The sequence below is a fragment of the Pinus tabuliformis genome, chromosome 4_1 (genome assembly GCF_031772625.1).
Source record: "Pinus tabuliformis cultivar Carrire ecotype Pingquan chromosome 4_1, CPIR1, whole genome shotgun sequence".
In the NCBI taxonomy this organism is placed as follows: domain Eukaryota; kingdom Viridiplantae; phylum Streptophyta; class Pinopsida; order Pinales; family Pinaceae; genus Pinus; species Pinus tabuliformis.
This window is the reverse complement of record NC_142303.1, coordinates 206,753,149-206,778,564: the sequence shown is the minus strand read 5'-3', so window position 1 is coordinate 206,778,564 and position 25,416 is coordinate 206,753,149. Positions and strand designations below refer to the sequence as shown.

The 25,416-nt window shown below is 37.7% G+C and overlaps 1 protein-coding gene across 1 annotated transcript; it reads right to left on the bottom strand.

Moving 5' to 3' along the window:
• Positions 1 to 18,806: 18,806 nt before the first annotated feature.
• On the bottom strand, positions 18,807 to 20,635 carry LOC149174940 (transcription factor CPC-like). The gene is made up of 3 exons (XM_089422721.1): positions 20,296 to 20,635; positions 20,039 to 20,123; positions 18,807 to 19,930 (listed from the first exon to the last, which is right to left on the bottom strand). Exons 1-3 carry the CDS (start codon positions 20,342 to 20,344, stop codon positions 19,843 to 19,845), a joined length of 222 nt encoding a protein of 73 aa, XP_089278847.1. The 5' UTR covers positions 20,345 to 20,635; the 3' UTR covers positions 18,807 to 19,842.
• Between the last annotated feature and the right edge of the window lie 4,781 nt (positions 20,636 to 25,416).

Sequence of the window (25,416 nt, the reverse complement as noted above, 5' to 3'; positions counted from 1 at the left end):
ACATCCATCAACACATTTTTAGCCGGAATCTGATCCAAACTGACCACCAAGTCTTTAATGAGCCCAATACATCTCACCCTGTTAGAATCAAATGAATAAAGATCATGGTATTTCCTAGTGATGTCCAAACCCAACTTCTCCATGATAGCCTTCGGCATAAGATTGTGGGAGGCGCTGGAATCAAACATAGCATTATGCAACACAAACTCATGCACTCTCAAACTGATATAAAAAGGAGGCACATCACTATCTAGAGACTCACCATTTAATGCTGGTCCAAAAATCAGTTCAGGTTGATCATCTTCCACACTCACCATATCAGACATTGGATCAAAATTCAAAATTTTGGAGACTTGACCTCTATAACTGTTGTTCCTCATCAGTTCAGTCAAAGGAATGGATACCTTCAATTTAGAAATTTCATTTTCTAAACTAAAAGTAGAAGTCTTTTCTACCTCTTTGGCTAGAACATCTTTCTTTTCAGCTTTATCTTTTGATACAATTGGCTGATTGACTCTTTCATTTGCTGGTGGAGATTTGCTAGGAGTAGGATTAGCAACTTCTTTTCCTTTATTTAGTACAACAGGTGGCTCATTCTTAGATGCTGGAACTTCCTTTCTCTTCTGGATTGGATTGATGGGGACATTTATGTTTCTAAGTGAATACTAACGCTGCTAGGTGGACAAAGCATGCATATAACCTCTTTGATACTCATCTGACTCCTCTTCAAGAGCTGTGTCATTTGCGAAGATAAAATCTGCATCCTATTGTACAGCTGAACTTTCTACATACTCATCATCTTCAGTGATAAAGTTGGGCATATCATCAGGAGTAAAGAAGTGATTTTCTTCTCCTATTACATTTTCTTCATCATCAGATTTGGGACCAACAAAATTCTACTGAAGAGGTGTCTTTACTTGTTGTTGTTGTGATGTCAGTTCTTGTGCTCGCTGCTCTCGTTGTTTGATCCTGAATTGAGGTTGCTTCTGTCCACAGAAATTAGGATTCTGAATCTGCGGTTCAGGCTTATCAAGTGCTAACCTTTCAATCATCTTCTCTACCTTGCGGAGCACTTGATCTGAGGTAGAAGCTTCTTCCTTTATTGAGACTCTCTTCTCAGCTTTCAATCTAGCTCTCTTGTCATTCAGATTTGCCTCAACACTAACGGCAATTTTCTGCATTTCTTCTAAGGTAGCTGGATCTCTCTCTCTTAATTGATAAGCCATGTTTGGATCAAAACCATCTGGGAACTTAAGCAACGCTGACTTTCTAGATGGCCTTAAATCATTAGGAATTGCATTATAAACCGCATTAAATCTAATACAATAGTCTTGCACGGACTCACCAGCATTCCGCTTGATCTTGGTATATTCAGAAGTGATTTGAAGAGGATCTTTCTTTACTTCCCAGCAATCCAAGAACTGTCTTTGAAGATCTTCTAATGTGGGAATAATTCTAGCTGCCAAAGCTCTAAACCATTTTCTTACCTCACCTGCGAAAGTCTGCACGAATAATCTCATGGTCACGTTTTTTGCATCAATCTCATGAAGCTCGAAGAAATCCGTCATTTTGTCCACATGTTGCTGAGCCGTGGTACCTTGAGGAGTGCCATCAAACAAAGGAATTTTACTCTGATAATCTGCGGGCATGTCACCCAAAACTTGAGGCAGTGCGAGAGGTGCAAACCGAGCAGCCATTGCTCTTGGTGGATTTGCAATCGGTCTTGGTGAAGTTGGAGGAGTAGGTGCAGCTGATGTGTGAGGTGTATGAGGAGGGGTGTTTGGAGGAGAAGTGATTTTGGATGTAGAGGGGGTAGATGGAGGTGAATTTACAGCAGAATTTTGATCAGGGATAATAGGTTGCACAGGGATGGTGGGAATGAAGGGCGGTTCGGTAGGAATTCTTGAGGTGGATGTCGTTACAGAAGATCCGAGGGATGCAGATGCAGCTTCTAGGAAATCAACGATATTTGAAGCGTGAATTTCACTCTGAAGGTGCTTCAAGATAAAATTCTCAATTGATTTATTGTTTCTTTCAACTTTAAGAGCTGTAGCAAAGTCAAGATTTGGGACTATAGAACCAAGAGCACTTTCGGATTTGGTTTCAAACAATGACAATTCAAACTTCTCATCAAAATCAAGCTCTTCAAGATACTTAAAAATTGCAGGACATGAACGAGATTTAAACACGGGAGTCATAGAGCTCTCTTGACGATGGAGTCTTGGAATCAAATTGGGATTTTCGTAGACAGGGGGAGGATTTGGATCTGGATTAGCCCTGGTATATCTTCTAGAAGCCAATGTGTTATTTTGAAAAGAAATCAAAGGGACATAAACAACTTGTTCAGCCTTTCAAATTCTAAACTTATCATCCAAAAGCTTAGAATTCTCAGATGTACTGGGGCAATTTACAGGTCAGGTGTCACGATTACAAGCTAGACCGGAGATTGACTGAAGCAGCGTTTATCTACTTGAGCTAATGCAAAGAAAAAGTGTTTCGAAGGCTACCTGGCATAACTTCAGGCTCCGTCATAGCTTATAAAATGAATGACATCAACAAGCAAACCATTTTCTTCCCCAGTATGGTCGCCACTATGTTAGAGCCTAGATTTGCCTCAGGCTGAAAAGACAAGGTTCTAGGCCCACATCAAACCACGCTCAGCCTCGTAGCTAGCCCTACAAGGACAGGACAGGGCTCTCTCCAGGTCAATCTCAGCAAAAGATAATCAATGGGGCTAGAGATGACTGATTTAGAAACTAATTTTAGGGTGGGTATTAAGTGCAAAGTTTTGATTTGAGTTTTTGGGGGTTTTTGTTGGAAAAAGGGAAAGGCAAATTTGGGTCCAGGGATGAGGCCAGATTTTCGCAGAGTTCCGATTAGGGCGAGGTAGGCAGTAGTTTTGATGCTTTAGATTTAATGAATGGGTAGAAAAGACCACTGAGGAGCTGAAGAGGGCAAGAGGGTACCAAGAATCCTCTTCAAACTGAAGAAAACATTGAAAATTAAACAAACTAACAGGCAGAGCACAGCAAGCTAATGAATTCTACCTTTTTTCACTCATTTGTTTAATTTCAAAAGCAAAGAGAAGGGAAATGGCATACATGAAACATCAATGAACTTACAATCACATGAAGAAAAACACCATCAAAACACAGAGCCACAAGGATCCCAACAAGTGCTGCAAAACCCTGGTCTTTCCTTTGCCAAAAATGTAGAAATTAGATGTACAATGGAGTGCCAAGCAATCCCAAGTATCCAACCCCGAAAATGACTGAGAAATTACATGATATAGACAAGCCTAACTCCTTCCCATGCCTCTATGGGTCGAGCTCATCATTCTAGGAGCTGTTTCAACCAATTCTAAACAAAGCACTAAAATCTAGGCAATCAAACAACTTGCCTCTATATGCTAGGAAACTGATTCATTCATTTAATTTTCACTTTTTAGTGAATGAATCCTCTAGAACAAGTAAATATGTACCAAAATTACATCATGGTTATGAAATTACATCATGGTGGATTAAGAGTTACATCAAAAGGCAAAACTGGTCAACACTGGGCGAATTTTTGAGTTGTACAGTGAAAAACAGGGCAAAATTCTCTATGCGTCGCGCCCAAATTCTCTATGTGTCGCGCCACTTTGGAGCTGATTTTGAGGCACTTCCCGAAGTCCAAATTGAGCCCAAGATAGCTCGTTGGAAATCCCTGCCTGTCTACTTTCCAACCCAAGTGGAATTTCTGGATTTGGATGTCATTTTCCCCTCCAAAACTTCAATCTCCCAAGACTGCTTCCTGTGGGTGCAAAAGGTGGCAGAGAGGTCATTTTTAGGGTTTTTTTTTCACCTTTTAGGCAACTCAGAACTTGATGAAATCCTTATGTAATCCATTAGCATGCATAAATTTTCATAGCAAATCCAGAAATGCAAAGTTTTCCTCCAGAGGATCTCCCAATTATAAGCGTGTGCCAAGTGGTGCTACGCGTTGGGCAGAAAAACCTGTTTTAAAGCCAAAAAATTCAAAATTGACAAAATTTTCTCCAAATTCCTTGAAATTTGGGCTGGAGGTCTATCATTGAGTATCATGTTCAGCCAAGGAAGCCTCGGCCAAGATTTGGAGCCTATCATGCCTTTTGCATCGTTTTAGTGCCCTCCTTAGTCTTGCCTTCAGGATTTTGATCCTTGCGTTGCAAACATGATTTCGTGCCCAATAATGGTTTTTCATGTGCCTGAGCATGTCATTGACCTTGTTTTCCTTCGCCAATATCTTCTCAAGATGAGTATTGTCCCTCTCAATCCAAGACTCTCGATCAGCCTCTATCTCCTGCTCCAATGAAGTGAACTCTATCCTCCTCCTTTGGGCAGCTTGGCGGTTTCGCCGAATGTTTTGTAACTCCATGATTGTATGTTGATCCTCCAACTGTTTGTTTCACTGCTCCAAATAATTGATGACCCATTGAGCTCTCTGCAACTTGTCGATCAATGCATCTATCTCGGATTTCTGCTCTTGAATAATCTCCCTCAGCTTTGAGCTAGAAGAGCTCACATCATCATCGATGAGGATAAAATCAGTGTCTTGGCCTCCTGAAGGACCCTCATCCTGCATAGGCCTCTTGCCTTTGTCTTGCACCTGTGGTGCTGATGTCGGAAGCGAGGCCCCTTCCACATCGGGTGGAGATAACACTCGCTTTGCTGTTGCAAACAATCCCCTCATGCCTCTCTGATAGGTGACATATGCCGGCACATCAGTAGTCTCTGCCTCCTGACCTCCATGCTGATATGAAGGTTCACCGGTATGATGGAAAACCTCCTAATGAACTGCTAAAGCTATGAAAAACTCACAAGAAATGAAATCTTCCCATGTGATACCCTGCAAACCAAGCTAATGCACAACAATGATCTTGATGAGCGCATAGTGGTAAATGTTGTTGTACTGCTGTTCCAGAGTCTTCTTCTGCACAAGAGTGGTCATCCTCTTGATGTTTTGGCACATGAAATAAGGAATGTTCATCATCCTCACTCTCATAAAATGCATCAACAATCTGATATGGTAAGTATAGAGGCGTGAGAAGCGGCCCTCACAACTAAAGTATCTGATAATGAGTTTCATCAACGACGCATAGGATTCTTTCAAAAACCGGAAAGGGAACACCCTGCTGAGCTGTTTCATATAGCTAGGCTTGATATATGGTTCATAATATGCTCTTTCCACCTGCATTATTTTGTTCCATTCCTCACCTATATTTGGTATTCCTGTTGCCTGAGAAATAGTCTCTGGTGTCAAGGTAAAATTTACACCAGCAAGAGTTACCTAACCATCATGCAAATGTAAAACAAATAACCGAGCCAACTCCTGGTGATGCTGAACCTGAGAAATCAATTCACAATACTGAAAACATGACTATTGTTGAAAACATGTCATGGCAAGTGGGCAGGCATGTAGTTCAGTCAAAGAGGTAGGCTCTTCTCTAACATGTCTGCCACCCTTACGAGGCCTCCTTGGTGCATGAAGCTCTATGGTAGAATCACTGTCTTGCTCATATGATGAATCAGTGTCCGTCATGATGCTCCAAAGGTGTATGTCAAGTAGGTGTTTGGTTTGGTTTGAAAATCAGATGTTTGTTTTCAATGCCAATGCCACAGAAAAATGAGGGACTGTGAGGAATATGGGACAAGGGGAAAAGTGGATGGTGAAAATTGTCAAGTGAAACCTTAAAATTAGCAAATAGTCACTTGACTGTGTTTAGGGAGTGGGGGTTTAGGGATTTTGTGAATGATACGAGAGAGGGAGAATGATAGGGAATGATAGGAGTTTAGTATAGGGAAAATGGGAAGCAGGGATATGAGTGGTTTGGGAGTTTAAAGTATAAGGGATTAACTATAATGATAGGATTATGAAAGGGAAGGGATCACAAGTGGGAGAGGAGACTTGGCACCAAAATCACCATTTTAAAACACCAATTTCACAACTCAATGGAGCAGATTTTGATATAAATGTAGGGTTTATATTTTCAAACTTCAAACCTTTAAAGCTTCCCTCCTAACAATATCCAACCAAGCTAAATTCAATAGCAAGAATGCTCAAACTTACTTGGAGCAAAAGACATGAATCTATTTGAGTTTTGATGACTGCAGGGATAAAAAACTGGCCTGTCGTCTATGTGCGCCGCGCCTCCTGGATGTGCCACGACAGTGAAAAATTACACAGGAAAATTCGTCCCAATGCGCTACGCGGCCTATATGCGCCGCGACCTCGTCCAGCACACAGTTTTGGCTTTCAAACCCTAGATTCGCCCCTTCCAAACTCAAGTCCACTTTCAAATGATCTCTTGGCATACCAATTGTGTTTTAAACATGAAAATGTCTTATACAGTGGTGGATTTGATTTTTGCTTCTTCAAAAACCCACTTTCTTATGTTTTAACTTTGGCACCTTTTCATTTTAATACAACTCTGTTCTTTTTATTTCCTCTTTGATTTTTTGGCTTAGAATGATGAAATTATTGTCAATTTTTTGCAGGGATGATGGCATCGAGTTTCGACAAAGGAAGACCAGGGTTGTGCCTAGAGAATTCAACAACTGGAAAACTTTTAAAAAATTACATGGCAATTTATTACAAAACGAAATGACGAATTTTCTTCAAAACAGAGTTTTGAAGAAAATTCATAGTCGAGCATATGATGATGAAAATATTGGAACTGAAAACTTATTAAGGACCTCCCTCATGGGTCTGCTGGCATTGTTGTACATTGTTGAAGACAAAATCAACTAACCCTAGACCTAGTGACTGAAATGACTTTTGCTGATCAAGAGACTAAAACAGGACTGTAAGTGACTTTAAAACTTGATTTTGATGAACAGACCTGAGCCAGCATGGATAAGGCATGAGGGGTACTGAACGACAAGACCCTTCCGTCATATTATGGCATGCCCTTAGCGGAATGCAACTGAGTGAATCGAGCGAGACACCTAAAAATGAAATGCAATAAGAGAAATGATCTCTGATGGAGGGATGACCAGACTGACTCTAACATAGCAATGTCTTATGCATTTCACGATTTCAAGCATATTGTGCAACCTTATTTAGATGACTTTCCAGCTCACTCATTGAGACGTGAAGACCATTAGAATCTTTATTAGATGTCGTCATTACAATATTCACTTGAATCCACATAAGTGTGTTTTCTGTGTGCAATCTGGTCGATTGTTAGGATTTTTCGTTTCAAAGGGAGGCATTCATGTCAACCTGTTGAAGGTTCAGGCTATTCTAATTCTGCCTCCTCCTTCCAATCTTCCACAACTCCAAAGTTTGCAAGGGAAAGAAAAATTTCTACACCGATTTATCCTGAACTACGCTGAGTTGACTAAAGGTTTCACTTGACTTTTGAAAAAGGACATCTCATTTATCTGGGATGAAGTGGCTCAAAAGGCCTTTGATGTACTTAAATATGTGTTGACCCATACACCATTGTTGCATCCTCCCAATTATCACTGAGACTACTTTTTATACTTAGCCGCATCTAATGCCACCGTTGCATGGTTCTAGCTTAAGAAAGATGAATCGAACGAAGAGCATGTGATATATTAATTAAGTCGTAATTTGACCGAAATTAAAGCAAAATATGAACACATGGAGAAATTGGCCTTGGCAGTTGTTCAAGTTGTCTAACATTTCCATCACTACATTTTATTGCACAAAACCACTGTGATTTATGATTGCAACCCCATGGTTTACATTCTTACCAGACAATTGTTGGGGGGCAAGTATTATAAATGGATATTCATCCTACAGGAATTCAATTTGGAATTCATTAAATCCAAATCTAAGAAATCATTGGTATTTGCTAAACTATTGTGTGACTTTCCTCGAACTTAAACAAAAAACGTGGCAGAGGATTCTATTCTAGACGAATCTCTATTTCTAATCAGTACTTTAGTTCCACGGTATGGAGATATCATCATTTATCTTCATACCTAGACGTTTTGGCCAGAACTAAGTCGAACTAATCATCATTGTATTCGGTATCAATCCCAATAATACAATATTGTTGGCGATACACTTTATCGTCGTGGGGTCAATTATATTTTTTGGCGATGTTTAACTCACGAAGAAGCAGAAAAGGCATTAAATGATTGTTATTCTTGAGCTTGTTGCGGTCATATGTCAGGGTTTGCCATTGCTCAAAATATCCTGCGCACAGGGTATTTCTGGCCTTCTATGTTCAAAGACTATATAACTATGGTCCGAAAATGTCATAATTGTCAAATCTATGATTAAAACATGTGTGCACATCTAAATCCTCTTCACCCAATCATTGATGTCGATCATTTTGCTAAATGGGGCATTGATTTTCTTACATGTAACCCTCACTTGGATGGGGGGGCATGGGTACATTATCCTTGCAGTAGACAATTTTATAAAATGGGACCAGGCAATGCCTACATATAAGGATGACAGTGAAACAACATCTATTTTCATGTTCAATCATGTAATTTCTCAGTTTGGAGTTCCACAAGTTATCGTCATGGACCATAGTAGCCATTTTTGAAACTATATGATGACTGATCTTACCACGAAGCTAGGCCTCCTTCATGATAGTTCTACTCCATATTACCCACAGGAAAATGGCCAAGTGGAAGCCATTAAATCGTTTTAACCACCGTGATTAAATGGATTATCGGGACTCATAAACAAGAGTGGCATCTAATGCTTTATCCAGCCTTGTGCACATACTGTACCACAAAAAAAAACTTCAACTGGTTTTACTCCTTTCCAGTTTTTCTATGAAATGGAAGTAGTTCTACTGATTAAATGTGAGCTACCATCTTTGAAACTGGAAATTGAATTATTACTAGCCACTTTTGTTGAAGAAGAACATTTCCTGTACTTAGCATATCTCAATGAGACTCGCCATGATGTTGCATTAGCTAGCGAGGCCCAAAAGAAATGAGTTAAAGCACAATATGATCAAAATGTCAAACTTCGTTCATATGCAGAAGATGATTTATTCTTGGTCTATGATCAAGAGCATGATAAGTTAGGCATTGGTAAATTCAAGCCTATGTGGCATGACCCTTATATTGTAAAACGTGCACTAGAAAAAGGGGCCTATGAACTAGTTGATTATGACGAAATTCCTTTGGGAAAGCCCAGAAATGGTCTTTACCTAAAGAGATATTATGCTTAGATTGTTTGGTGAAACATTTGTATATTACTGTACCATAGTTTATGTGTGATAGTTTTTAGCAGTTTTTGTGATTTTCTACTACTTCTCCTGCTCATCTTGTGTTACACTTGATTTGCAGATGTCGACATTCCCTCAAACTTACATTGGCTTCGCTGATGGTGCTAGTTGTAGTACTCAGAATTTGTCTTCCATAGCCTAGGTCATTTATTCGCCCACAGATGAGTTAGTTTCTATTCATGGGGTATGCCTCGGTCAAACAATGAACAATCTTGCATAGTATAACGCAGTGATTGAGTTATTATCTAATATCATTGCATTTGGAATTCGTTAGTTGATCACTAGGTTAGATTCACAACTCGTAGTATTACATTTGAATGGTGTTTATTTAGTTAGAAGTGTTACCATGTTAAGGATGTTTTTGCAAGTTCGTCTCTTGGAAATAAAATTTGATTATATTGAGTATCAACATATTCCGAGAAATTTAAACACATTAATAGATGCATTAGCTAATTATGTGTTAAATTGGCACTTGTAAAACATTTGTAAAGAAATCAATGCAATATTCATTCATATATTGTACAAGATAGATAGAAATAGAAGTAGTAGCTTTCATTAGATAAAATTCTGTAAATAGTGTGGCTTTTACAAAAATGTCATCCAAAGACATAAGGCCTCATTTCCTTTATTTTCTGAACATGTCGATACATCATCAAAAATAAAAATAAAAAAATCTAGCCCTCAGACTAGTCACTACAAATGATGATGATCATGGTAGCATACAATAGCATGTGCTACTCATCGTAGAAAACAAATAATAGGTCCAGGAACCCCTGCAGTATGCCTCTGGTAGTGGAGAGGAAAATAATCTATAGCGGCATATGGAATGTCCAAAGTCAACCTCTCAAGGTTGTGCTCTATCTTTGTCAATGGCTCTTTTACCTTCGGGTTCTATACTATGGGAGCTACTAGATTCTCACCACGCCGATCATATCTATGTAATCCAGTTGGTCTCACTGGGGCCACATCTGCATGATCATTTCAGATAATTAGCTTTGGATGCCAAAAATAACAAAAAATGAAAATATTCAAAAATCAACCAAAATGTGAATTTTTACCTATAGCACCCCACTGTATCCCAGGAAGCAATGGTATGGCCAAATCTCCTGTGTAGTCTATCCCTGCATATGGAAAATCTTCGATCATAATGATCTAGTTTTCCAACCACTCGAAGAAGGCAGGAGTAAATCTGATTGTTGATCCTTCACCACCTCCATGGCATGTCATAAGTGTAACACATTTCAACTTGTGAGGGTCACGAGGCCCTCCTCTCTCTACAACTACCTATGGAGCCAAAAGAGGAATCTGTTCAAAAGAAACGAAATAATGAAGGCACCATACCTAAAGATTTTCAGTTTTGCCATTTTGACCCTGGTTAGTTGCCCCTTCAGTTTGGAAACTACAACCTCACTCCAGTTAAATATAGTACCTTGAAAGTAATCCATGACAGTTTGCATTTGAGCCTTCATGAGCAATTGCAAAGCTACACTACCACACAGTCGTGCAACAGTGAAATCGATGGCTTTCAAAGGAATTTATGCTATGGTCTTGAAGTCAATCCTGCGATCTTTGAGAGCATCTCCATCAGTACATTGTTGTATCAAATAGGTAGCACTGGTTTCGCCACCTCGCCTATGCCCATATAGGTTTATTTCTACCCCATGGTGTGGAAGTCTACTCCAGAAGTAAATGTCATCAGCATCAATGACAAGTTTATGGTCTTTGACTATGAAACATTCTTCCTAAATGTTCCACTTGCCTACCATCCACTCTAGCTAGTTCAATTGGGCCTTCATACTCGTAATGGTAAAAAATTTGTACAAACCACAATTTGTAAAGGCTTGTATGGTTGTTGGATCATTTAGAGCATCTATATCTTGCTCTTCCTATTTACATTCTCTCCATTTCATGTTTTCAGTTCAAAATCCTGCAATTAAACATAAAATATCATTAGAATGAATCATGGATAGAATTAGCAAAAAAATTGGGCGTTTTCTATATTACTTTTCTAGCCCTCGGCATTGTCCGCAATTGACTTTGGAAAATTGTGCGCATGTGCATGGTTTCTTTCTTAGAAACTGCACACATAGCGTTAAAAAATAAGTCGATGTGTGTAGGCTCGATAAGGGTGACCTATGCACATCAAGGGCGAAAATCATTTTGAAAACCCTTCCCCAAAAAAACCTAAATTTATAGTGAAAAGCTAAATAAATGGCATGAAAATGAAGAGCTTGGAAATACCATTTACCTAGAGAAGACGGATCGTGATTTCATCCAACAGTTTGCCAAGAATCAGCTTCGAAAGTTTCTGGTAAAAAATGACTTCTATCACTCTCAAAAGGATAAAAACACAAATGGTGAAAACTTTTTACTTTTTTGGGATTTTTATAAGTTTTTAGGGCTAATTAAATAATATTTTTTGCCTATTGACATTTTAAAATCCAATTTTATAAATGTTTTCATTTTATTTGTTGAGCTGAGATAATTATTTCGAGTTTAAGTGTGCAGGTTACAGGTTATTTACGAAAACATATCATTTTGGTATCGAGTACATTTTTATCACTTTTACGAACTCGTTAAAACTTATGAAAAAGAAAAACCATGGAGTTCTCTTTACACCCTTTTTAGACTCTTGAAAAATGAAAAGATCGTCCAGTACTTGATTGTTCGAACTCGTAAAGTAAATGAACAACCATTTATTTCGTATAAGTTTACCCCTTTTACGAACTGAACTAGACTATTTACAAAAAAGGTATATGTTGACAAGTCATGGTCAATAGAGTTATCTCCTACGTTATTTTATCCTTTTTTGAGCTTGAGAGACTAAATTTATGAAAAAAAACATTGTGGAGTTTACTTATGTTTTTCTCCTGACTCCCTAAAACTGAGAAACACTGAGCTTTACTTTCTCTGGGCTCATTAAAATTTACATTGAAAGAGTTGAATGGGTTTTCTTTTTATGTCTTTTTAGACTCTTTAAATATGAAAATGACATTGAGTTACCCCTTTACTGGGCTTGTAAAAATTAAACAGTATAGGACTCATTAAGCATGACGAGACCGAACCACTCCTTCTTAGGGTTCTTTAAAAATACTTCAAAGGATTCGTCCGAAGGATGAGATTACAGGACAAGCAGAGATTATCCTCCTCAAGCTTGTAAAAAATAAAGAGGTACTTGCTAGTAATGGTGGGGGAAAAGTGAGAATAATCTTTGTTTTGTATTTGTAAAAGGCAGTATGTCACTCTTGAACGTGACATTCTGTCACTTTCGTGTCCGAGTTGGGAAATCCATTTCTCACTCAGTTGACCATACATCATTGAAATTCTTCAGTTAGTTTGTGTATTATTTTTGAGTCAAATGCCTCCAAGGCATCATGTCATGTCTTTGATATGTTCAAGAGAAGTTCAACCTAAGTCAAATTAATTTGCCAGTCTTAGCCTTTAGTTTCGTTGACGATCCCTGAGTCTGTCCTGGATTACTCCAAATTGTTGTTCTTCAAAACTTGACATAAGTTTCGTGTCGTAGGCCCTCCTGCAACATATTGCTTCCTATCGACTTCAGCTCACTATCTAGGAAGTTGATCTAGAAACCTTCAATACCTTGAGGCTTGCATACCTTAATGGCAGGTTCCTCACCTTCGACAACAGGTTCTCATCATTGACCTTCAATTGAATGATTCTATGAGTGTTCAACATCAACACATTTATTCACACTTCATAGATTGTACTGGAAGTACCTTGAGAACCATTGTCATTATTGGTGGTTTCTCTCGCACTTGTTAACGATTCACATTAGTGATCAGTAATCAAGTGGTTTATACCATGTTTCACTACGAAACATTCACTCGCATGGCTAGATTCTACTACGGATTGACAGATGGAGATCAAGACCTTAGATCTAGTTTCATCCATCCAGGTTGCGTGTAGTTATTAAATATTCATGAATGTAAACATAGATCCATTGATGGTTGCATACATACTGTGTCATTTTTTCGCATTAGGCAAATGACCATCGGTTTGGACCTCTCGCTAATGTTTCCCGGAGCATTCCCCTGCAAAGTTTGAAACTAAATCATCCCAAAGAAAGTGGAATTCATGAATCCCATAGTACAAAACCTTGATTTTGGCTACCTACACAGTTCCCTAGTTGATTTCTACGCATATGCAGAGAAGACCATTAATAGTTATGCATAAGTACGCATTGTCTTCCACTATGACCTGTGAACATGACTTAAAGTATGTAAAAATAAAAAGTAAAGTCTAGAAGCATTGTTGGTAGCATCTATCCCAACCAACAAGCTTCGAATGGGTGCCTATTCAATATTGATCCCTCCCATCATGGAGTAACTCCCCTTCCTTTGTGGAACCTCTATCCCACTAATAGTGGATCTCATCCCTTGGAGAATGGATCCAAAACTTCCCATTCTTGGCCTATAAAGCTACTACAGGTTTGAGGATTGGGAGAGGACTGTTGGAAGTAGGTTTATGTTGTTGAGATTAGGTTGGAAGACTTTTCTTGCAAGGGAGAGGGTTGGAGATTGTAGAAGGGACTTGCAACATCAAGGCTATATGGTTGTAAGGATTTTCTCCAGTTTTATGAATATAAAAGCAATTGTTCTTTCTCAATTACATCTTCATTGATTTAATTTGTAGGATTCCTTGATCACCTACATGGATTTTGGTTGCATATTGATCATTTTATGATATATAATTGGTTAATTAATCCATTTATCTCTTTGGTTATATGTTGTATGCTTTGATCTCTTGTTTGTCTCTGTCTTTGCAGATCTCTTTCAAGATAATATGGAGAAGTTGTTAGGAGTGATGAGAGGACATCTAGAGCATCAAGGAGAGAATGGTCGAAAGCTTTGAGGGGCTTCATCAATCATTTCGTTATATCGGTAAGAGGACTCTATCATTCTATTTCTTTCAGACAATCAGAGTCTAGAGAAAGGTAGTAGTTCATGTTTGTTTGTTACTATGGGTTCTTTGAAGTCTAGGGAGATCACTCTTGTTCACCAGAGGGATGAGTCCACATAACAATTACACACTCTAACTATGAGGTGAGTCTTATTTAATAGAGATGATCACCTTAGATTAAATAACAACACATTTCCATAACTAGGGAAGTTAAGGTGGGACTCATTCTTAGATCATCTTGGTGAAAAGATAAGAATTCTATCTATGTTTTTCTCTCTCTATTTATAACACTGCAATTATATATAATCTTTGCTTATGAATGAGATTTCAATGGAATATCTATTGTAAATGAGCTTATGTATGCTTAATTTTATTACGTTCTTTAATTATATGTATGTGGGAATTTGAATGCATTTATAATTTAATGGATTCAAATATGCAATGAGTATTTTGAATCTGGGTAGCATCCTTACTTTATGGTTGGATAATTCTTTGAAACAAACATTATACAACAAGGTCTATTTTAAGATGTTTTGATATTTAATGTTTTGAAGACAAAATTATAGGCATTTTCACAAATGTTTTAAAAGACATTTATAAAGATGTTTTTACAAACCTTGTAGCATCCAACATTGAGACTATTGGTTGTTAAGTGATCATTTTTATTACATTCTTTAATTATATGTATGTGTGAATTTGAATGCATTTAGAATTTAATGGATTCAAATATGCAATGCGTATTTTGAATTTGGGTAGCATCCTTACTTTATGGTTGGATAATTCTTTGAAACAAACATTATACAACAAGGTGTATTTTAAGATGTTTTGAAAACAAAATTATAGACATTTTCACAAATGCTTTAAAAGACATTTATAAGGATGTTTTGACAAACCTTGTAGCATCCAACATTGAGGCTATTGGTTGTTAAGTGATCGTTTTGATGGGTTGTCAAGGAAGAGATATAATGGCTTTGATGTTTTGTGGGTGGTAAATCGCCTAGAATCTTGTAGTGGGAGAGAGATCACTAAGAGGAGAGATTAAAGCATGGATTGTGATTCCCTAAGATGCTAATTTACTAGCATGTGATCGCTTTTATATCTTCAAAGGTACCATGCCTTCATTATATTTGTTTCTAAGATTCATTGAGATATCTTGATTTGGTAGACAACAAAGGGATTATAGTTTCCTTCAAATATTCATTAGTTTCTCTCTACAAATTGTTCCTAGTTAAAACCTTGGTATCAAATTCCGACATATAGCACAAATTCTAGACAAGAAAAGACCCTAAGACCATGATCATGTGAATTAAATAGTATCTAAACGAGATAGAATGGTCACCTTTTTTTTCCTTGTAGAAATAATTTTATGTTTTATGGGGAATATGCATTGTTCTATCTATTTTGGACTAATTAGATGAGACTCAAAGACATTACAATAATATACTCAATAAGAGCTCAACATGTCACTCATGGGAATTGAACCTAGGTGGGGAGGATATCAATCATTCCACCCATCCACCCAAGATATACCAAATTGACAAGATGAAATAGTCACTTAAATGCCAATGTGGACCCAAATTCCAAATACACAGAATATAAGCAAGACACAAATAAATGAGTTTTAGTCTTGAAGTATGCTAAACACATTATACACCAAAAGGGCCCCAAATCCCTGTTTTATATATGTTATCCCAAGTAATATTGTTTCTACTAGCAAACTTGTGAATGTCTTTGGCCTCTAATTGGAGATCTAAATATTTACCCATATTTTATCCCTATAATCTAGTTCCATGTTTGTCATCATCAATTGGTATCCTTAGAATATCATGAATTACTCAAAGCCTTGTTTGATCCATTTCATATAATGAATGCCCTTGTTGCACTCGTAATTCATTCCAAAGTGCTCCCTTGAAGATATTAGAAAGCCCTTCTAGCCAATGAATTGGATCTTTCAATTCTCCGAAATCCGAAAAGGAATACCGTGAAACAGTGTGATTTGCCTTGTTCCAAAAATTGATTTATTGGGAATATGTCAAAGAGACTAGCTAAAAGAAATATATTTTGAAAAGTGAAAAGTAACATTGAACTTGAGGGGTGACAATTGGTTTACTAAATCAACATTGAGAAAATATTCAATCACCTCCTTCTTAAGTACATCATTATTTATAGGTACAAGACTTTTCTCACAAGAAAGTGGTTCCGACAACTATTTCTCTAAACATGGCTCTACCCATAAAAAGTTATGTTGAACCTAGGTTGAGGCCCACTTTCTCACTAGAAAGTAGATAGTGACACTAGCCACTATATCTCTAATGTGGCTCTACCCATAAACAGTTATGTTGAACCTAGGTTGGGACGGATTTCTCAAAGTTATGTTGAACCTAGGTTGGGACGGATTTCTCACTAGAAAGTTGGGTGATTACTATTTCTTTAAGGGTGACTCTACGCATAATTTTTTTTTGTTGAAGATAGCTTGGACACCATTGGGCCATTTTAATTCCTCCAAAATAGCTTCCATCCTCAACCCCTCTCATAAGCTCAACCCCTCTCATAAGCTTTGACACTGAACCCTAACCCTCTTAAAAACTGAACTCCATTCAAACCAACTAACCTACTACTCACAACTTAGTTTAGAAAACCTTAAAACCTTACACAGTGATGAACAACTATAAAAGTTTACCTTGTAGGAGTTTCCTGATTTTGCCATAGATTCTCCCCAATTTTATTTCATACTATGTTGACTCCATTGATGTAACTCCGAAGTAATTTGGATGGAGTGATCCTTGCTCGAAATCAGGAGACATTTGATGTGAAGTTGCACTGCAAGTCAGGTGGGGTATTCTCGTAAAAACCCTTGGATCTGGATTGATTAATTTCATAATCACAACCAGAGGCTTGAAGGAAAGTAAGGTGATATTTGTGGGAAAATTGCTTTCCCCAAAAGATGGTATTATCTGCAAAAGGTAATTGTCAGACCAGGTTGAAATCTCAGAGGTTGAGGCACTTCAAGCTGGGTATTGATGTGAAAACCCTTGAACATGGATCGATTAATTTCACAACCAGAGGTTTGCAGTAAAGTAAAATAAGGATTTGGGGAAAATGACTTTCCCCGAAAACAGGGCATCATTCCGTAATTGTAAGTGTGAGACCAGGTTGAGATCTCGGAGCAATTGAATGTCACTGTGCTCTGAGAAATGAAATTAACCTCTCAAGTCCGTCCGCCATAATGACGAACAAGGTACAGGATATGGATCTCCTTGTCTTATTACAGCTAGGCTTCAAAGGGGAAAGGGGCGACCTATTTAAGAGGACTGAACCAAAAGCCAAGAAGTCTCGAAGACAAGGTGAGGATCACATCATCAAACGCAATCAGTTGAATAAAACTTGACGAAGGTGGTATTCAGCATAAAAAATACAACAGCTTCTTCAGATAGCCTCTGTGTACTATATGAAGTTTTGTAGGCGTAGCCTTGGACAAGTATAATCTTATCCTTAAATTCATCTGATTATTTTGGCAGAGCTTACTTCTTCCGAGTGTTGGCAAATCCCATGAGGGATTTACATTGACCACGATAATGTTCCCTCCACCTCCTTCCCCTTCTTCCAGGGTGTTCCAATGGTCCTTCCCTATCAGGCTTTCAGTTCATACCTTCTCCCTCTGTTTCTCCATCTCATTCTCAAGTCATGCAGATATTTCCAGATCTCCATCACATATTGCTAGAGCTCCATCAAATTCAAGTACGTGGGTTCCTTCTCCGAAATCTTCGCAGGTCATTTGTATATTTTACTAATGTGCTGCCTCCACAAAGCAGCAGGAATCCGTCTTCTGAACCTCCACAGGGGAATGCCCCAGTTAAACATTTACATTTTTCCCATCTTCATGTGAGTTTTCCTGAATTCATACATGTAATATGATGGACTCTATCTTCTAAATTTTATGAACTTTGTTGTCAGTTATTTGCAGCTTTTGATGCGCGTATTCCTGTTCAGTTAATCACCCATTCAGTAGCTTTTGTGGGAGCCATTTTTTTATTTAATTTCTCTAAGGAAACTGAAGGATTCATTGATGGACCAAATGTTAAGAGCTACTCAGATTAATCGAAACTCCAAATGGGTGTTCCTGTGTTCAACCCTAGCAAGAAGTCTAATCTGGTGTATGTATGATACAGATACAGGGCAAACACAGTTTAGTAATAGTTGCCAATAACCTTATACATGAACTCTTGAAAGTATTTGAACACTGCTCAGAGAAAAGATCCCCATTCAATCATAAAAGTAATATATGGTGTTTTCAGTGATTTTAACTTGCTTGTATCCAGAGAATCCATGAACAAATAAATATGCTTCTTGTATTTAAAGAATCTATCAATAAACAGATAACATGTGTGATGAGCTATTCTGTTGAGAATCTCATTTTTCATGAAGAACTTAAGCCCAAACTGCATGAAGAAAACAATCACCGTAATCAACTTATACATTAACTCCTGAAAATATTTGACCACTGCTCAGAGCAAAGATCAACATTCAATCATAATAGTATATGTTCTTTTCACTGGTTGAACTTGTTTGCATCCAGAAAATCCATATACAAATAAATAAACTGGTTGTATTTAAAGATCTATCAATAAACAAATAACATTCATGATGAACTTAATCACCCTCCAAAGATGGAGGTGGAGATGGCAGGAATTAGATTTATACTCCATAAAGAAGATAATCATGGTAATAAGATGCATTTCAATGACTTGCACTGGAAAATATCGTTGTGATATATGCCACTACAATAAGACAGCTTACAAGTACTAATAACACACTGATAAGAGCCACATACTACAGAGAACCCAGAATCCAGGAGAGAAAGGGTCCAAAAATAAGCTTGAAACCCTAATTATACAATGATGTCAAATAATAGATAATAGGCTGTCTGCCCTTTTGTGCGTGGCAATCTTGTGAGTTCCTTCTGGCAGTTGCCTGTCTCTGCCCCCTTATCGCAATCCTCTTGCATTCCATTGCCATATTTTATGATCTCAGCAGTGGCAATGCCCTATCATTTACTTAACTTTGCCCTTGCTATTTCTACTTCAGTCTGCTGCTGTTTCTCAGTACCTCGTCATCTCCTCTAGACATGCAATTTGGGACCTGAGTTTGATTTCCTCCTCCAAACTCTCATTTCTCCATTACAAACATCAAAATTGCAGTAATATTCACAATCAGATTTGTAGCAGCAATAATAATAACATTGGAGGTTAGTTCAGCTAAGCAGCGAGATTGGTGAAAGTTTACCACAACTAGGAAAGCCACTATCCTTTTTGTCATTCAGTGGAAATTTATATAATTATCTTATCTATCTCTCAACCTCAGAATCTTGGAAGCCACATGTCCCAGGAGATTGAAACACACCCTCCAGAAAAAAATGGAATTTGCTATAGAATTTCAAGCATCCTCCCTGATGAACAGAAAAAGAAAAATGAACATCAATGTCAATCTGGGTGCAAACTTGACCTCTTGATATTCAAGTTCCAGTTGGGATGCCTATTCCACCATCACTAACATACTTCCTCATAAACCCCAGAAGATATGGCCATCACTCAAAGTAAATATATATATCACAAACTAAATCAGTTAGATAGGCAAGGCTGCTTCTACCCTCTTCTTCATTGATTATTAGGAACCCATGTGACCTAGTACTCACTAATATATCGCCTGCTACAATATTTCTCTATTTCCTCTGCAGTTCTGCCTGGAATTCGCCCAGCAATCAAAGCCCACCTGCATTCAATCAAAATAAAATTACCACCATTGATTTTTCAGACCTTAAATTCACAGACATTTCTCCCCTGTTATAGCAATTAAATCCATAAATCCCAGATAATCTACCTCTGGCCCAGTAGATTGTACAGCCTGCTTATGAGATCCTTTTCATCTTCTGAGAAAACCATCTTGTAGTTTGCATTCACATCAGCTGCAGCAAACTTCATTTTATCACAACCATTTATAGAGTTGGAGCAACTTCATTTTCTCACGGCCATTTATGGAGTTGCAGCAATTTCATTTTATCACAACCATTCATAGGACTTACAGGGTCCAGGCATAACTGAACACTAGAAATTGAATGCAAAAGGATAAAATTATACCTTGAGAATCCACTGAATCCTCTGATGATGAACGATCCATATCACTCATAGTATCTTTAACAGCTCAGAAAATGGTCTTGGTGCTTGAAGATACCAGTTCTGGAAGTACAGTACTCCGAATATAATAGCAGTAGGCTGGGAATCGGGATAAGCAGAGAGCGCACCGAGGGTGAAGATCGTATTGAGTTTAAGGCTCTGGGGTATGAACAATACAATAAATATACCTCAGAGTCAAGATTGTATTGACTTCAAGGCTTTCAGTCTGAAGAAGACAATAAATACACATGTGAGCGGGCAAGAATTTGCATTGAATGCTAAGCTTTGTCGACGACTGGTAGTTGTGGTTTGAATAAGAGTTAGGTGTGGAATCTGTGGACAAACTGATGGAACAGAGTTTTGACTCACAATGATAAATCATATGTTGGTGGGAAATTGGGAACTTACCACGTACCTATTCCCATCTCAAATGATTTCCCATAACCGAGATGCTTTATTCTGAGTGGAAAATTTATGTCAAGGTCCATGTCTCACGCAATGGATCCCACTCCCACCAAAAGTTATTGTAAAAGTGAAATTAAATTATAGTCTAATTTTTTTTATTTTTTTTTGGCTTTTTACTGTATCAATCAAATATTTTTGGTGTTGATCTATTTAGTATTAAAATTTCACATTCAATTTAAATATAATTATAATAATTATCTATTATTTAAAATGAAATTAAAAATTTTTTTTTTTTATGAAAATCAAAAATATTATTTTAAATTCTTCCAGAGCAGTGCTTTAGTTGGTGATGAAAATGATGTAAAGAAATGTAAACCTAGAGATTCAAGGTTCATTTCCCCATTCAAACTTGGTCTATGGAGAGTACATGTTGTAGGCCCCAGAGGAATAGTGGGAAGAGCCATAATCCACTCTGTATCACACAAATATAAGACTTACTTAGTGGTTGATTCCTTTCGGTTATATATAAGACTTACTCAGTGGTTGATTCCTTTCAGTTACCCCATATATCTATATATATATATATATATATATATATATATATATATATATAATTAATTTTAAATTAATAGAATGGATGTAAGTAAAAGAAAGTGATTTTAATCTTCACCCTCTTTGTATGACATAGGTGACTAATCCTTTCATCCCATGGTGTTTTGGGAATTGACCAACACACGGATTCACTTTGAAGCTCATGAGAATTAGTTCTTATCTTAACAATGTTCATTTTCTTCTTGATTGTGAAGACATAAATAATTATGGTTTTCAAGATTGGGGTTGATCACCTCCTTATAATATCTTAGTTTCATTTTTTCTTATAACTTTTTATCGCCCCATGATTTATCCCTACATTTGGAAGTAATAATATTTTTAATATCTTTATTCTTCAAGATGATATCCTCCTTTATTCCCCAATGGTTTACCCAAGACTAGGCATCCTTATGTCATCCTCGCTTAAGTTGAAGGTAGGGGTTTTCGCTAGAGTTAGAAACAAATTTAGGAAACCTCTCGGCTTCCATGTTAAATCATTTCTTCTTATACATGAGATACCTAGTCATAATCATGATTTCAATGGGGGGGTGCTAGCTTCAATCAAGAGGATAGGATAGGGAGTATTCATTTAATCTTGAGGCTGTAGGTTATAAATTGTTTTTTGATTTGCTCAATCTTCCTCCACAACTCTCTAAATATATTGCAATCCCACAATCACATCCATATAAAATAACAGGGGTGACAAGAGTCTCAAAGGGGAATTTTTATTTATTTTTATTCGAAATCCAAAGATTGGCCAACTTACAATTTTTTTCAAGCGCATAGTAAGTTTTCCATCCTCCATTTATACTTTTCTCAGTGTTATAATTCCAAATGAGTTAATGAAGGATGTCGTTTCCCAGATATTTGTATGAAGGAACTTTCTTCAAGTAGTTATTATCATAAATGAAATTATCATAAGTGATCATTTTGAATTTAATTATCATGACTTTTGTCTTGTCGGTATTGACAGTCATACTAATCTTGGAGCAGAAATCTTGGAGGATTCTTAGTTGCTTGCTGAGATCGTCATGGCTCCTTTTCAAAGAACAATATTATCAGCAAAAAGGAGAAGAGTTATGACCATACCAGTAAGTGTGGGGCCATTACACCCTGCATTTTCTAAACACCCTTCTAGCTTATCAATGTACATGCCAAAAAGGGTAAGGGATAAGGGACACCCTTGCTTGACCCTTATATTGCATCTAATTTCTTCCAACCAACCCTTGGTGGTCCTAAGCTTGGAAATAACATTCCCATACAACCTAGTCACAACAGCCCTCAACTTGAGAGGAACCATTATCTGTTCTAGCCTCTTCCATAGTTTTCCCTAGGAGTGGTGTCAAAAGCTTTTCTAAAGTCAACAAAACAATAGAAGAGATCAATTTTATTATTGTGACATGTTGAAGAATCTAGGGCAATTAGGTATAGTATGATTCTTCTAGACTTGATAACAATTTGTGAAGCACTTTTACAATTTATCTTGTTAGCTTGATCTTCTTCTCTTATTATTATTGTGTGTGTGTTTACTTCATCAAATTGCTACCAAAACACAAGAAACAAGAACACAAGATGTTGGCTCTTTGCCAGGAAAAAACCTCTCTCTCTCTTAGAGAGGAAAACCCTTTCGTAAATTTCTCTTATTGAAGCATCTATTGATCAATGCCAAACCCTAGACCCTTGACAAGAATATACTCCAAGCATAAGTCAAGTCCTTCCTCCTTCCTCCACTTCATTTCCCCGGCACTTTGTCCTTCTCCTTCCAACACTTTGTTCCCCGACACTTCGTTCTCCTCCTTCAAGCACTTCGTTCTTCTTTCAACTTATTGATAGTCCTTAGTAAACTATCTCTAGAAGAGACTCCAATCTTTGATCCTTAGTGAGATCCTTCACCAAGAGGATACCTTCTTTCTCTTGACCTAATCGAGCTTCTTCTTGATGTATAGTGCAGACTTGATATAGTATTATTGTAGCCCTAGTTTCTTGCATGTGTGGGAGGTTTCCCTTATGCTTTTAGCTCCTTTCTCCTTTACTTGAGATACCATCTTCTTCGCTTGAGTAGGAGGCCTTATAGGCCTAAGTTACTAGCTCAAACAAGGAGGAATATGTAATTGTTATCTTGTTGTTGTTATATCCATAGAATGCCCTTCTTTTCTTTCACGTGTGACTGTGTTTCTTCCTTAGAACAACCCTATAAACTTTGGTTTGTGTCTCTTCTTCTTCGTTGCACTAGAGGCTCCTTGTACTTCGACTTTCTTCACCCTTTCTCAATCTTTCTTCTTCGTTGATTTCAAAGGTAGATTTCCTTTTCATTGGAGTGGACAACCTCTATGTATAGAGGATTGTCCCTCCTTTAGGCCAACTTGAGGACTGTAGAACAACTTGACTTTTCTTGCTTTGGAATTGCTTCTTTGATGATGTCGTTGCATGGAGAGGACTTGACTTTGCTTGGAGGGATTCTTTTGAATCTTATACAAATATATACTTGCTTGTTCCCACATTTTGATTTAGTAGCCCTTCATGACTTCATCCTGATATTGCTTCAACATCAAATAGTTCTTTTGCTGGATGGATTATTCATCATGGCATCTTTGTAGAGTTGAATCAATTATCTGCATCTTGATATCTCCAAGGCCTTCATAGGTGTCAAGGGTCCTTTGATATTTTTCTTCCTTTGTTAGAGTTTTCATGTCTTATTTCAGGAGATATCTTTAATGGATCTTGTCAGATAGTGATTCTTTGTGACCATGGTGTTCTTCAGATGCTTGATCTCTCACTTCATTTTCTTCTTCTTGGATTGATTAGTCAACCACCTTATACTCCTTATGGGAGCACTTCTTTATATTGAGCTTCATTGCATTGTAGTACATGCCTTCGAGCATGTCATTGGTGAAAGAGATCCTTTAATACTTGATCATGCTTTAGAACTATTGCATGACCCAATAATATATGTATGATGTCATGACTTAAAATTTGATGCATACATACCTCATCTTGATTCTGCTTTGATCATCTCGACTTCATTTGATGGTTCTCCTTCATTGGTGTAGCCTTTCTTACTTCATCTTTTCTTGCTTGCATATCATCCTTTCTTGAATCCCATGAATGGGACTCCCAATGAGTCATCTGCTCTTATTTGTGAAACTTCTTTTGAAGATTCTATCAGAGGATCTTGAACACCCTTATCCTGCAAATGTTGCTTCCTTTTGATGATAGAGGCCTTGTGTTAGGATATTCCGACACATAGGAAATAGTTAAGTTCAACTTGGTCTAGTATAGAGTTAGGTATAGAGTTAGGTAAAGTGTGTTTCTTTACCGTTGTACATTTTGTAACTTACAATCCGACGGTCACGATATGTAGTGATCCGACGGTTCACTCTCTCCTCGGTATTACCGACACTTGATCCGTGGCTTGACACCCGATTGGTCCATGAGTTCTATTTAAAGCGCATGGAGGGTCATTGTTCGGGTAATCCGTGCATGAGAGAAGCTTATGTAAATTTTCATTCTTTGATTAATAAATTGCCTGTAGTAGCCACGTTGGCGCAGGCCGTGGACTGTTTCCCTCTTTGAGGGTTTTAACCACGTCAAAAATACTGGTGTATTGATCTGTGATCTGGTTGTGAGCGGTGTCCTTTTGGTGTTCTTTCTGAGGAACTTACCCTGTAAATTCCTACATGGTATCAGAGCTATTTGAGGGCCGCGTCCGTTGGTGATCCAAATCTGAAGCCGGTAGAACTGCATCGGACTGTCGTTTCCTAGATCTGCTGTTTCTGACTGCTTTCGGGCCGAGAGGACTGCTCTATTGCGTTCGGAGCATCTGTTCCAGTGAGGAACCCCTTTCGTTTCACGTGAAAAGGTTTCCGGTAGCCCTAGCTGTGTCATTTTTCAGATCGGGAGGTATACAGTGTTTATTTGCAGTTTACTGTTATTTTCTCTCTGCTTATTTCGGTTTCGGTTTATTTAGTTCTTTTTTAACCGGATCTATACCTTTCATTTCTGCGTATGCTCTTTGCCCTGCGACTCTGTGCGATCTGGGCAAATCAGAAACAGAAAGGAAGTTTTTTTTCTCATGCGTATGCTCTTTTC

What these genes read in the sequence shown, in the direction of transcription:
- LOC149174940 (XM_089422721.1), bottom strand. Translation starts at nt 20,344, where the DNA reads ATGAGTGATATGGATCGTTCATCATCAGAGGATTCAGTGGATTCTCAA. An exon ending in GGATTCAGTGGATTCTCAAG is followed by an intron (nt 20,124 to 20,295) that starts GTATAATTTTAT and finishes AGTTTGCTGCAG; the next exon opens with CTGATGTGAATGCAAACTAC. An exon ending in TACAATCTACTGGGCCAGAG is followed by an intron (nt 19,931 to 20,038) that starts GTAGATTATCTG and finishes GATTGAATGCAG; the next exon opens with GTGGGCTTTGATTGCTGGGC.